General features: G+C 42.6%; 1 protein-coding gene across 4 annotated transcripts in view; it reads left to right on the forward strand.

Moving 5' to 3' along the window:
• The first annotated feature begins 1993 nt into the window (after positions 1 to 1993).
• cacna1g (calcium channel, voltage-dependent, T type, alpha 1G subunit) overlaps positions 1994 to 14545 on the forward strand; it is a 118419-nt gene continuing 105867 nt past the window's right edge. For 3 of the 4 annotated variants that reach the window (XM_028407796.1, XM_028407795.1, XM_028407798.1), the window contains exon 1: positions 2008 to 2101. In XM_028407796.1, the coding sequence (XP_028263597.1) occupies positions 2009 to 2101 (93 nt within the window). In that variant the 5' untranslated portion in view covers position 2008. Of the gene's footprint in view, positions 2102 to 14545 lie in introns of all 4 variants that reach the window. The other variant, XM_028407797.1, reaches the window with a different exon arrangement.

The following is a 14545-nucleotide window of genomic DNA, read 5'->3' on the forward strand; positions in this document are numbered from 1 at the left end:
TCTGGCTCTGATGATGGCCGAGGATATCAGTAGTTTGCACAAGCAACCCATGTGGCTCATTATTTTTAATTAGCCCCGCCCCTTCTGTACTTCGCTGCGAACGTTTGCTGGTGTCAACACCAGTTTGCGTTCCCTAAAACTTTTAGTGCCACCACTCTCAAACAAGGGGGGGGGGGGGAGCGCGCGTGATCGACTTTTTTGTTTCCTGCTTAATGATCCCCGTCTCTGCACTGACTGATCTTTTTTAATTGCGTCCCTTTGGACTCACAGAAGTGCATCCTCTTGTCTGGGACGGCGATAATCATGCGCTTGCCCTCCAGATGCAACAATCCTCATCCAGCTGATGTTACTGAGGTTCCTTACTGGTCACAGACTCAAATAATCCCCCACAGCATACAGCAAGAGACAATCATCCAGCTCAGTAAAGTATTGGAACTGTGGCAGGAGTGAATGGTTCTGAACCTCGGGGCAGTTTGAGGCTGTCACAGTGTGCTCATTTTTCACTGCAATATTAAACCCTGCACCTCTATGGAGACACAGTCATAGCTAAAAGTGTAGCGAACCCAGACATGCCTTAAATTGTGCAATACAGTTATAAGACCCAAAACATCATTTCCATGTGTTTGGAGGGCTCCACATGATATAGATATTTGTATTTTTACACTATTCTGTACATTAACTAGTGGGAAAACTTGTTGAATTTTTTTTCACAAGACTGTTGGTTGCAAGTGAGGCGTTCATGGCCTCCTAGTTGTGGTGAATAATGATACATTTTTTGTTTTTTTCAAAATCTTCTTAGTGCATATGGTTTCCTTTTTAAAGAATTTTTAATGAAACATTAAGAGGATGCGATAAAATATCATAATTATAAGTGTAGGTCTGTTAGACTGTCTCGATAGTCCTTCACAGATGGTGCATTCGAGGACCAGGGGAAAGGTCAAAAAGATGGTTGTGCCTGTTTTTAGAATTTCTGTCTTGTATTTCGTGGATTTCAGTGAATCCGTGCCCACTGCAGCCTCAGACGTCGTCTCATGGCTCAGTGAAACCTGGAGTCTGCTGTATGTACAGGATTTTTTTGCTGGGATGTTTGTGATCCTTCAGAGGACAGTGTGACCTCTGAACTTCACTGTAGTGCAACTAAAATCTAACACAACCTACGTCATGGACTGGACTTTTTTTTTCACATGACTGTTTTTGCAGCTTTTATTAGTTCTGCTTGTTTTGTTTTTTTTGCTAATCCCTGTGTGTCCTGTCCTTGTTTTCTGTTGTGGGGACACGCAGCTCCATTACAGGTCAGTGGGGATGAATGAGCAAACGGTGGTTAATGCGATAAAAGACGGACGGGCTGTTTGTCCTCACAGCCTGGCTGCGCGCTGGTACGCATGAAAAAGTTTCCCTTTTTTTAGCTCACACACACATTCAGATGACAAACTGTCTGCTTCACCTAACATTGTTAACCAGGCAGGGTGCAGGGTGCTGATTGAGGATGCAATCTATAATATATGTGTGTGTGTTGTGTGTGTGCGTGCAGGTTGTGACGCAGTTTGTGTGTGTGTGGGAAGCAGCATCAGTTAGTCTGTCTGTGCATGTTCTCATCACTGATTGCTGTCACACTGCTGGCGTTTAGCCTAGCCACATTAGGATCGCCCACTACAGTCAATAAAAACTCATGCACTATGCATCAAGTCAGACACTTTGTTCTCCTCTTAGTGAGCCTCCCTCTTTTGTTTTGCCTATCCAGCTCCCTTGCTAACAATCACAGGCTCAAATGGGAGCAATGACTGGAGCAGCCACAGGTGGGCGTTCCCGTTTCCTTAGATTCCTATGTGGTTAATTTTGACAGTTTTTGGACTGGAAGAGATCAATGTACGTCACTTTTTCAGATGAGGTTGGCATAATGAGGTCACTGGAGAAAGCCTGGAGGAATGTTTATATATATATATGTATTGTCGTCTGTTTGTGTCATGTTCCTTAACTCTTGTCCTCCACGTGGTTCGAGCGAGCGTCCATGTTGGTGATCCTGCTGAACTGTGTGACACTGGGCATGTTTCATCCCTGTGAAGACATCAACTGTGACTCTGAGAGGTGCATGATCCTGCAGGTAAGACTCCTTTTGGCTCGTTTTAATGTGGTTTAAATGTCTTTGAACAGTACCAGATTAGAGTGGACATTAGGGATGTCCCGATCAGGTTTTTTTGCCCTCGAGTCCGAGTCAGAGTCATTTGATTTTGAGTATCTGCCCATACCGAGTCCCGATCCGATACTTTCAAGATTGTCTATAAATGCGTGTGTCCAGAGCGCCACGCTAAGTGATTTCAGATGCGCAGCAGCTCATCGAGACCTCGAACCCAGGACCTCTCGCACCAAAACCAACTGTCATACCCCTACACTACAGGACACAGAGCCACCTTGCACAGAAGGCGTTAACTTTGAGAGCCCTAATAAATATATATCCGAGTCCTGATCGGGAGGCAACATCTGATTCCGATTGAGTCTGAAATCACATAATCGTGATTGGATCGGGACATCCCTAGTGGACATGTTTACATGAGTGGTAATATGCAACCAGAGTTGGGAAGAATACTTTTAAAAAGCACAACAGGATACAGATTACATGCCCTAAAACGTAATTTGTAATGTGTTCCGTTACATTACTCAGTCTGAGTAACGTATTCTGAATACTTGGATTACTTACTGAGTTGCATTTTAAGTGATAGAGTGCAGCAATCAGCCCTGGCTGACTACAAAGGACGCTACAAAACATTCAATAGAAAATGTCCAGATTGTTCCAGCTGACTGCATTCAGTGTTATTAGTTATTCTAGAGAAACAGAAACAGAACATAATGATGTCAGAATAATATATTTTTTAAACAAGGTAACCCAAAGTCATTTTACAAATTATTAAATAGTTGGATACATCCATAAAACACTCAGTTTACCATGTATAAAACCAGCTGACTGCAAGAGACACGTTCGTACTTAAATGTTAATCAGCCTCAGTTTTAGTTAGCTAGCAGCTAGCAGCCAACTAATTTACTTATTCAAGTGACGCTAACAGTGTACCGGCTTCATGACTGAGGAGCATTAAGCACGCAGCGCTCCTCATCCTCAGACTCTGACCCCCATCAGTCCGGCTGCTCTGTCCTCCCTGTCCTCTCTGTCTCCTGCAGCTTTCTGTCCAGTTTGCTGATATGAACCTAAAACTTTAGCTTTGATCAAAGACGTTGTATTGTCGGTAAGAGCTCTCACTCCATGACTATTCATTGTCACACACACGTATATGAACACACAATGAGACCAGCGGTCAGGAGAGTCAGACATCTGCCGTAAACAAGATCTTTGGTGTAAGAAGACAGTGATTTTTGCATGAAAAAACACTTACACCGTCGTGTAATCCACTGATTTCAACAATGTAACTGTATTCTGATTACCATGTCTTTAGACTCTAACTGTAACTGAATACAGTGACTTTTTTTGTATTCTAATTACATAACTTGGTACATGTAATCTGTTACTCCCCAACACTGTATGCAACACACAACAAAGTGTTGATATGTCATCATGGCTGTTTCTGTGATGTTGTTCTGTTACAGAGAACATATAAATGAAACGATCACAGTCGTGCAAGCTCTTTTATTTTGTAAAGTCACCATCAGCTTACTTTTTTGAAAGAACTCATTTTCTATTTTTGTCGCCTTTCATTTGCATTGTGAACGCCTTCCACCCACAGACCTGTATGGGGTTTGCCCATATGAGCTCTGAGTCTAACCAGTCTTCAGTTAGCTCCCACTCAGAGCTCACATGGGCAAACCCATATGGGGCCACCATGGAACCTGTGGACAAACCTAATGGCTACCCACTCCTAACCCATGTGGGGCCCCATATATAAATGCTGTCTGGGCAGAGACCTGCCACCCCTGCCTACCATCCCATCAACAACCACCAAGCACATCTATATCTTATCATTAAAAACACTTACAGTGCAGCAGCTCCACTTTAACTGTTAAATGACCGTTTTCCAGATGTCTTGGTGAAAGACACAACGCAGAGACATGACAGCACAACATGTTACTCACAGGCACTCATTTATCTCCTGTGATCTTTATTTAATAAGACAAGAACAACAGGCTGAGAGGCCCGAACAGGAAGAGGGAGAAACACACACACACACACACACACTACACGCAGCTAAACACACACATAAGGACGACAAAATGCAGTGTGATGGTGGCAAACATTACACACACACGCAGGGCAGAAACCCCTCTTTGCATGGCAGCTCCAGAATCATTCAAACAAAAAGTAAAAAAGACAAATGTATTAAAACAATGCAGCCCTGCCAGCACTGTACTGGAGCAGTATTTTGCAGCATATCTGGCCTTTGCAGCTTTGGCCATTTGCATTATCTGCGATGGAAAATAAACAACAACAGTGTGTGGAGGCGTTGCCATTAATTTATGGACCTCCTTTAACCCAACAAAAACGAATGGAAGAGTGTTGTTGTCACAAAAACAGAGGCCAGAAAAAACACATTTAGCCGTGCGTCGGTTGAGGGAATGAAGCGGAGTGAGGTGCAGCAGAATACATCTGCGTTATCTGGCGCTGTTCATCTTGTGCGGTGAAGAGATAATGTGCTCGCAAAGTGCTTCCAAATAGATTGAATCAGAACGAAGTCCTCTTATTTTCTTGTCCACTGACTCAGTGAAATTCAGCAGTTTCATTCCAAAGTGAGATATCTATCACACAGCCGCACTCCCTGCGCTCCGTACTTTCTGATATCACCGGCAGTTTAGTGGGTGAAAAAAAATCCAGCTTTTCTTAAGATGGATGCACACGCATCGTATTCTTCTATGAAATGTAAACATTACATTGAGAGGAAGGGGAAAGGGAAAGAGGAGGATAAATGAGATGAGAGGGAAGAGAAAAAGAAATGAAAATAGGAAATAGGTCAAGGAAATGAAAAAAGGAGGGGAGAGGAAAGAGGGAAAGAGCAGAATGGAAGGGAAATAAATTTCAGGAGTAAATAGGAAGCAAATAAAAGGACAGAGAAGGGAAAAAAGAACAGGAGGAAAATGAGAGGAAGGGAATTAGAAAAGAAAAGAGACAAACAGGGAAGAAAATATGGAACAAAAAGAGAAAGAAGGGAAGAAAATGAGAGCAAAGGAGGATAAGAGAAGTAAAGAGAAATAAAAGAAAGTGCAAAGAGCAGGAGGAAAATAAAAGCAAACATGAAAAAAGAAGAAAAAGGAAATGAAGAGGAGAGGAGAGGATGCGACAGGTGAATGGGATGAAAAAAAGACGGGGGTTTGAGTCTGCTGTTGCCACGGCAGCGGGAGCTTCCCTCCATCTCCTCTGCTGGAGGATATGAGATGTGATTTAATTCAGCGGGCTTCCTCTCTGCAGTGCAGATGAATGTTCCGCCTAGAGGTTAAATGCACTCTTATTAATTCTCCACTTCCTCCATTTCATTCTTCCCATCATTTTAAGGAGAGATCACATGACCTACACGCCTGTTCGGCTCTGCCTTTGATCCGTCTCGCACCGTCTGGACTTTTCTCACCACTCACAGCCGTCGCTCTTCCTCTTTCTCACACTTCCTGATATGCTGTTGCTGCAGTCCCTCCTCATAAGTTTCTTCCCCAGGGCTGACTTTGACTTTGTGACATTTTGCTCCATTTACACAGTGGTGGAGGAAGTACTGAAGCTTGGTACTTAAGTAAAAGTACAAATACCCAGCAAAATAGTAAAAAGTAAAAGTAGAAGTGCTACATCAACAATCCTACTTAAGTAAAAGTCTTAAGTACTTTTAAATGTACTTAAAGTTTTAAACCTAAAAGTACTTATTCTGAACAGGTTAAAATAATCAAAGAAATCATCTTCCAATGAAAATGGACCATGTGTAGTTAATGTACATGTTCAGTCCAGAAGCAGCTATGGACAGGTCTGTGTGTCATGAGGCAGGCTGTGGGCATCAAGTGAACAGAGAGGATGCTGATAACAAACAGGCATTCAGCATGTTTACTGTGTCAGTGTTCCTGCTGTAGATTCATGTTATGATTCTAACTAGTTAGCTAACTGAGCCAGAGCACCGGCACCATGACTGAGGCTCATTATAGAAACACAGCTGGCAGCGTGACACCACCTCCATGCAGAGTATGACCTCACATCAGTCCAGCACTGTGTTCATCACATGTAACAAGTAACTACAGACACTGTAGAAATGTAGTGGAGGAGAAAGTACAGGTAACAGCTGCAACATGTAATGGAATAAAAAGTATAAAGTATGCACTATTATTTTTACTTAAGAAAAGTATAAATACATAAAAGCCATTTGCTTAAGTACAGTAACGAAGTACAAATACTTTTTAGCATTTTAACATCTGTGGGAGTCACTTTTGGAGCCAGCCCTCATGTGGCCACTCACAGAACTGCAATGTTTGGTACTCCTGTGTTAACATATTTTGTTTAGCATGCAGTGTAGCACTAAAAACTCATTTACACACTATGTGTTTGTTCAATAAATAAAAACAAAACTAATTTACAAAAGTATTCTGACCCTTGTGTCAGTATTGTAGAAACGCCATCAAGATAACTTTACGAGTCCATACTCGAACTTACATACTCCAATTGTCTTTACGAATTATGACCTGGATGACTGAGAATCCTCATCAACAGTATTGTAGAAGCCCCTCTGATAGCCGTTACAGCCTCGAGTCTGCTTCTCTGTTAAATCTCTACAGGCTTTGTGCACAGTTTATCCCATTATCCCTGCAGATCTCCTCAGACTGCAGGCAAACAGCCATCCTCAGCTCCCTCCACAGATGCTCGCTGGAGTTTAAGTCTGGAGTTTATTTGGCTGCTGGGCCACGCAGGGACGCTTGGCCTGAAGCTATTTGTGTTGTCAGGGCTGTGTGTGTGTTTATATTGTTATAGCTATGTCACCTCATGTTGCTGAGCCCTGTCCCCGTAGCATGATGCTACTGCCACCGTGCCTTATTGTTTGTATGGTATTAACAATGAAGCTTACATTTGTAAATAAGCGATTTGATAGTCTATGCCTCACATAGACCTCCCTTTCCTCTCAGATGGAGGCTAAATGAGCTCTTATATTCTGACACAGCTGCTGTGTGCTGGGCTGACCCCTGCTCACTGTGTCAGTGTTGTTGAAGGTTGTAGAGGTTGTAGAAGCAACTTAAATTCACTTGTCTTCAGCTTCATCTGCAATTATGAAGCACTTTTATTCTTGCCTCCCAGAATATTGCTTTGTTTTCCTCTTCTTTATCCCAGTTGGTGAAAACACCTGGTGATCCCATCAGAGAGCACCCCAGCTCAGAGAAGAAAATTCAACTTCACTTAACCGTCTCCTTCACACCCCAACCTGTAGCAGCTACAATACAAAAAGCCTTCAGAAAGCTAATACAACTGGTGAAACAGAGGGAGAAATGGCTATAGATTTAGCTTTGTTAGGAGCAACACAGGCACACGGGCTGGAGGAAGAGGAGACGTCACGCTGTCAGTGTGTTTGAACGTGCTCGCCAGCTGATATGAATGGCTGACAAAGTCTCTCACAGAATGATCTCCCTTCACCTGTGAGGAGTGAGCAGATCTCAGCTGAATGGCAGATTACATTTAGCCTGCTCTATTGTCCCCACCATGCGAAGCGTTCACTGCCGTCATCGCCACGTATGGCTGCCTGCCTGTGTGCATTTGCGCGTGCGATGAAAGCATCTGACCCCTTGTGATAATGGCATTCAGACTTGTGACAGGCAAAATTAGCATACATAGTGGCTGAGATTTATTTTTGGGCCATGGTGTGGGGAAGTGTTTTCACAGAATTGATGGCACCTGTTTCATCCAAAAAAAAAGAGAGAGAATATGTTCACTGTGTATCTTCCCATCCACTCAAATGGCCTTTACTTAAGAGCTGGGGAGAACACTCCTCAGGGAGGCACCAAATTATTTTATTTATTTGGATTCAGTCATCGTTAGCTGAGTCCAGTTTGGCTTTTTGTGTCTAACTGGTGATCCACTGACATTCCAGGAGGTGAAAGTGTTGGAATCCTCGTGCATCTACTAATGTTTGATTGGTCTTTCTTGGATGAAATCTCCTCCCTTGCAGAACAAATACTGTGCTCACGTTGCTGGCAGCAGCAGGAGTGTAACATAAATCCAAAGTTTGCTGCGAGCTTTAGCCATGAAAGGCACCGTAGCTGAACAGACGAAGGAAGCAGAATCCAAACACAATGTTCAGCGGCAGAATCCGAGGAGGAGGTGACACACAGATACAGACGTTTACACATTTTGACCAGATGTGTATGATAAAGTCCAACAAATACAGGTTTTATAGGTTTTTCTTGTGATGAAATTTTTTTTTCCCCATTTCCAACTTGGAGGAGGTATCCCACTACTCCTTGGTCGTTGTCGTGTGTCCTTGGGCAAGGCACCTTATCCACATTAACTCCAGTGCACTCACTGGTTTATAAATGTGTGTGCTTGAATTGGGCGGTGGTCGGAGAGGCTGTAGGCGCACATGGGTAGCCATGTCTATGTCAGTCTCTCCCATAAGATTAGTTTGATTGCCGTTGCTAGGCAATCAAACTCTTGTTCTTCACCCTCTTTCTTCTTCTTCTTCTTTTTTATTCTTCCATAAGTTTTTATGGCGCAGCATATCTTCAGCATACATTGACCGATTTCATTCAACTATACAGACAACTACAGAGGACATTCCGGGTCACCTTATATAAAAAATTATAGTTTTTCAAAAATTAAGCAATTTTGGTGTCATCTGACAAATGTATCTCCTACAAATTTCAAGCTACAGACTCCATTTTAGTCTTAGAACGCTCATTAGATGCTGCTCTATCAAACTTGTATTAGGACATCGGCTTGTAATTTTCTAATTCCGATTTGTTTCCGCACGCCAGGCTCTCAAAGTTGGAGTGGAGTTTTGAGGTCTCCTCTGCTGGTGACAGGCTGACACACAGAGGCATACAAAGCTCTGAATTGCTCTGATTCTCCAGCAATTCAGAGCAATCCTTCACATCAGCATTCAAAGCAATGCTTCAGCTGCAGCAATCAAACTTGCATTTTCTTTAGGAAATACCCTTTTCTAATTATTCTTATTGCAATGAGGGCGGGACCAGCAATCAGCATGGAGGGGAAATAAGAGGAAGTAAAACAGAGATGCACAAAGAATTTTCAAAACAAAACAGGTTAAGCTAAGATACAGGACAAATAAAGCCATGGACAAACCAAAATCAGGAAATACAAACATATAACAATACTTCTTTCAAATACAGCGCAGGCCAAGGAAAAGGCTGCACAGCAGAAATTCACTCACATATTACAGGAAATGGCTGATTACATGTGTAGATAAATGATTTCATAGCCCGTGCCTGACTCTGCCCTGCTAGCATCAAGGCTAATGGGGCTCTCATCCCCTGACACAGCTAATGTCTGCTGCAGTAATCAGAGCTGACGCCTGCTCACTGTGTCAGTGTTGCTGAATTCACTTGTCTTCAGCCTCATCTGTAATTATGAGACGCTTCTTGTCTAGCAGAGGGCCGCTGCTTCACCTTCCTTGGAAATACAATGGGAAACCAACATCATTGTTCCAGAATAATATTCTGATTGTTCACCCACAGAGTGTCGTGTGCTGAATCACACATTACTGTTTCACAGAAAGCTTCAGAGGTAGCCGCACGCTTGGGCGCCATACTGTATCTAATAACTGCTCTGACACGATGTGAGTGAGCCACGTGGAGTCATTAGGGATGGTTTAAGTGCACTCAGCATTAGTGATTAAGTGCATTTACAGCATAGAGACTCAGTTCAGGAGCTGATGAGAAGGTGTGCGATGTTGGCACTTGATGCCTTGACAATACAGCTTGCTGACGATCTGTGTGCGCGCGCGTGTGTGTGTGTGTGTGTAGAAGTAACATAGGCATTCACACACATACACACACATACACACACACACACAGGGGGCTGTGTGTATGAGCTGGTGTGTGGTGTCAGTGTCAGTTCTGTTTGAGAGAGATTCATGCGAGACTGAGGAAGAGAGGAGTCGTCTGATTGTTTTATGTATGTAGACACACATAATCATACAGTCTCTGACAAGCTGTACATACTGTACACACACTGCAGCCACTCACACTTTGAAATACTGTGGGAGACATAATCACAGTAATGGGGGGTTAAGACTTTCCTGCAAGACAGAGGGAGAAAAAAAAACATTAGAGAAAGATGAAGATGAGAGAGATGGAAGTCAGGGGTAGGTGGAGGATGATGAGGAGGAAGAGGAGGAGGAGGAGTTTGCATACACCAGGAATCCCATCCAGATGTTACAGAAACACATATATGTTATTAGCAGGAAGTTAGCAACATGGCTACAGCCTGCTAGGCAGCGGTTTGACCTTATAAGTGATCCACTGAACTCAGGTGTCTTCTTGAAAGACTGTATAGATTGGGTTTGCATCCTGCCATTAACAGAGCATTGCATTGTTAATGATCACTGATCAGGCTCAGTGTCACACTGTACAGCTATAGATCAATTACTTAATGGTGATTAACCCTGCACACACACATATATAAACAGTGTGTGTGTGTGTCTGGTGAGTCCTCACATTGCACAGGAAGTGAAGGCTTTTCCATATCTGGCAGCAGCAACAGCAGCTTGTTTGGAATAAATATAGAGGGATGAGGAGCGTTACCCTCCACCTACGCAAAATCACAAGACTTTACAGTTCAGCCAGCTCTCCTTCATTGACACTTGTTCTCTGGGTGAAAAACAGCCACCCACCCAACACAATGAGACACACAACTTGAATGAAAAGTCAGCTTCTTTTCATATACCCATTAAATAGTTTGAGTTTCGCCAGAGAATATTGCATAACCATTGGTTTTTGTTATTATCTGATTCACTGCTAAGTTTTGCTCGGCAGTTTCAGAGCGTTTTAGGTTGACTCACCACAAATCCTCCCCGCTGTCATTTGTTGGCCTATTTCACACTTTTGTGACTGTCACACCGAATGAAAGGCAATTTCGTGCAGCCCAGGATTAGTCGGGATGATACAACGTAATGAACTTTTTAGTTTTTGTTTCTCATAATGTCAAAGTCTCATTATTATTATTTATTTTTTTTTGAAAAAGTTTCCTGTCAGTATTCTCTCCTCTTTGTGAGTCTCTTCACGCGGAGAGAACACAGCGGAGGGTAGAAATTATGGAGTGTGTGAGCAGTGAGCCGTTCAGCACAGGTCACTGGTGTCGATTCCCTCAGAGGCAGCCCTGTGTGTGTGTATGTGTGTGTGTGTACACACATAGAGCCACACACACATTTTTTATTTGAGTATATTTTCAGCCGCGGAGGGAAATGTTGATTGACGTGATGCCGACGCAGATTTTCTTGCATGTTTAGGACATCAGATCTGTGTTCATGGAGATCATGCGACCTGTTTCACGCTCCACTGATGTGTGATACAAGTTTCGGGGGAAATCAATATCTGGATTACAGCGGCTGTGTTACCATCCGCCATTATGCTCCAGTGGGATCGCCTCAGGCCGGTGTGTCCTGTTGACATCAAAGTCCCAGCTGTATGTCAAAAGTGTGTCGACGCAAGTGGAGGTTGAGCCGCTTGACATCAGCTCAGTGTCAATTTATAGCGTCCCCTGGAGGCCTGGGCACATATTGTGTGTGTTACAGTATGCATGAGCACTGAGCAGGCCTGTGTGATTCTGTCCCCCATCAACCTGAGTCTTAAGAGGGGGGTTTCTTATATTATGTGCTCTGCAGGCATGCAGGCTTTAGCTAATGCAAAATAGATGAGTAATTACGCACCGGCAGAGAACTAGTGAAACAAAGACAGAGACAGGAGGTTTGAATGTTGGAGGAGAAGGAGCTGCAGTCATTTAAAGCTCAGCATGGAGGTAAACGTCTCCGCTATTCTCTGCTTCACAACCTCAGTCATGCATTTTGGCTCGAAACATCTGTCAATAATTGGATTTTCTTGTTATGTTTTTTTCTAACCAGCTGCTCTTGCTTTGCTTTACCATATGTGGGACTCTAACATATAGTTTCTACAGATAGAAACACTTTTTTTTTGTCGAGTGCGACAAAAAAATCTAAATAAAAGACTTAACTTTAACTCAAAGCCTATGTGAACATTACACATAACAACATGAACACATTTAACATAGAGGTTTATGGGGATGTGCTCACTTTTGAAGCCAGCCCTCAAGTGGCCATATATAGAACTGCAGGGTTGCTGCTTTCTTCAACATTTTTACAACAAAAAAATAGTTAGCATTCACCCATTTACTAAACATCGGCTGTTAATAAGAACAGCAACACAATCATATCTAATTGAATATGAATGTGTGCAAAACTAAGCATTTGCACACAGATCTAATGAGCCATAATAACAAGCCATCGTCTGTTTCAGAAGAGCTTTGTTGTTGGGTCTGTATCCCATCTGCTAACATGGAGGGGGGGGGTTTATCAGCTGTACTGCAGCCAGCCAGAAGGGGGCAGACCAAATGTTTTAGTGTTATACGGAGCTGTCATGTCGTCCATCTTTATACACAGTCTACAATCCGTGCATATAACTACAGTCTGCTCACAAACATGGAGGTGGAAGAAGTGAAGGGAGGATCATATCTTTGCACCTGCACCATCATTGGTCAGAGTCGCTGGACTATTAATGGACAATAAAGAGTTGGGTATAGTTTTTATCGCAGCATCTGAGCATATTTTAGCTGTGCTAATGTGACACCTCATTATCAACAACCCTGTGAAACACTGACTCTGCTTCTGAGTCAGTGACACGGTGAGGACGTACAGTAAAACATCCATCATGTGAGTTTGTTCCAGCATCCAGGCAGCTCAGATTAAATTTAGATCAAACGCTGTGGTTTTTATTCTGCCTTTTTTCTTTTGGGAGATTCTGCATCACTGAACAATCTGCTCTGAGGCTCTTTGGACTAAATGAGCGCTGTGTAAAAACATCTGGACTGATGTATGGTCAGAATTAGGGGGTTAACCTCGGGCAGCTGTTTTGCTGCACAACACCAACTGTCTGAGAGGCGGTGAGCCCTGCAGCCCCACGTGTTGAGGAGAATCTCTCCAAAGCTGAGCCATACATTCCCGTGTGAACCTCCTCTGACAGTGAACTTTAGAGCCTAGCTTCTCCTTAAGCTAACAGGATTTGATATATTTATACATTTCTCTGTTCATGTTAGCATGACTCATCTATCAGTGGGTGTCCTATGCCTTCATCTCCTTCCAGAAATGATAGGTTTTCACTTTGAACCCGATTCTTTCCCCTCCTCATTTCCAATTCCTTCATTTCTGCGTCTCTTTATTTATTGATTGATTTTCATATATAAAGCATTAAGCTTTTTTTTTTTCTTACTGTCCTTTCCTCATTGCTGCCCTTGTTTTTGTCTTCAGTCCAGCCTGATAATGAGAGGCTGCAGCTCAGTCAGACAACCAGACAGGCATTATGAGGGCGGGAATACTGATCAGTGCAATGAGCAGTTTGTTCCAGGTTATTACATTAATACTCTGGATCACAAAGCCATGTTTAACTGGAGTTTCTGCTGAGACTACAAGGTGGCACAACAATCATTAGACCCGAGGTCACTGGTGGACATCAAGCATCTGTCTCACTGGACCCTGGTCCTTGAGCAAAACACTGAATCCACTGCAGCTGAGAGGAGGCAGTTATCTCTCTTGTCTTCTCTTCTCTTCCCCCGACGACGGGGAGCCCGACCTCCTGATGACAGGGCAGAGAGAAAAGAGGATTCCTCTGCAGGAATTAATAAAAGATCACATGGCTGTCAGAGGTTCTCAGTGGGTTGTTTTCTTAATATCAAATATAGTCCATGGCTAATATTAGAGTTGTTAAGAGCAAGCCTGAGTAGATGTTGGCTAATGAAATAACAAGAAATAGCAAATGTAAGCCTGATTTTTTTTTTCATTAGATGCATTGTTTAGTTTTTATTCCTATTGTTTAGAGCACATGACCTAATATGGAAATAAGATCATGTTAAAAGGTTTCCACATACATGCATAATGCCACCAGCTGGGCTGTTCAGACAGGGTACATGGCTTAATTTTTTTAGATACTATATGCTGCCCCATTGAAGTCAATAGAGTAGGTGCACACATAGCCCCACAACATTCTACAGGTTCATTGTTGTCACAGGAATTAAAGTGACACGCACTCTCATGTGATGAAATGCAATACTTTTTGGTTTCCTAACAGGCTAAATGGAGATACTAATCAGTATTTTAGCATTGTTAGCATTATCATTATAAATTAGCATGCTAACATCTTAGCTTTTTTAGTTTCTGGTTAGTGTGATTTCCATCCACTGTATGTAAAATGATTTGTTTTAGTAAATAAAGATGATTTTTATTAGAAATTGACCTCACATGTCTGTTAGCATAGCTGTGGACGGTCAAATCTTGAATAACACCAATTTAAGACATTCACATCTAGATGTATAATCAATATTAAAATCATCATAATTGTAACATTTTCT

This window comes from Parambassis ranga, chromosome 6 (assembly GCF_900634625.1).
Source record: "Parambassis ranga chromosome 6, fParRan2.1, whole genome shotgun sequence".
Classification (NCBI taxonomy): Eukaryota; Metazoa; Chordata; class Actinopteri; family Ambassidae; genus Parambassis; species Parambassis ranga.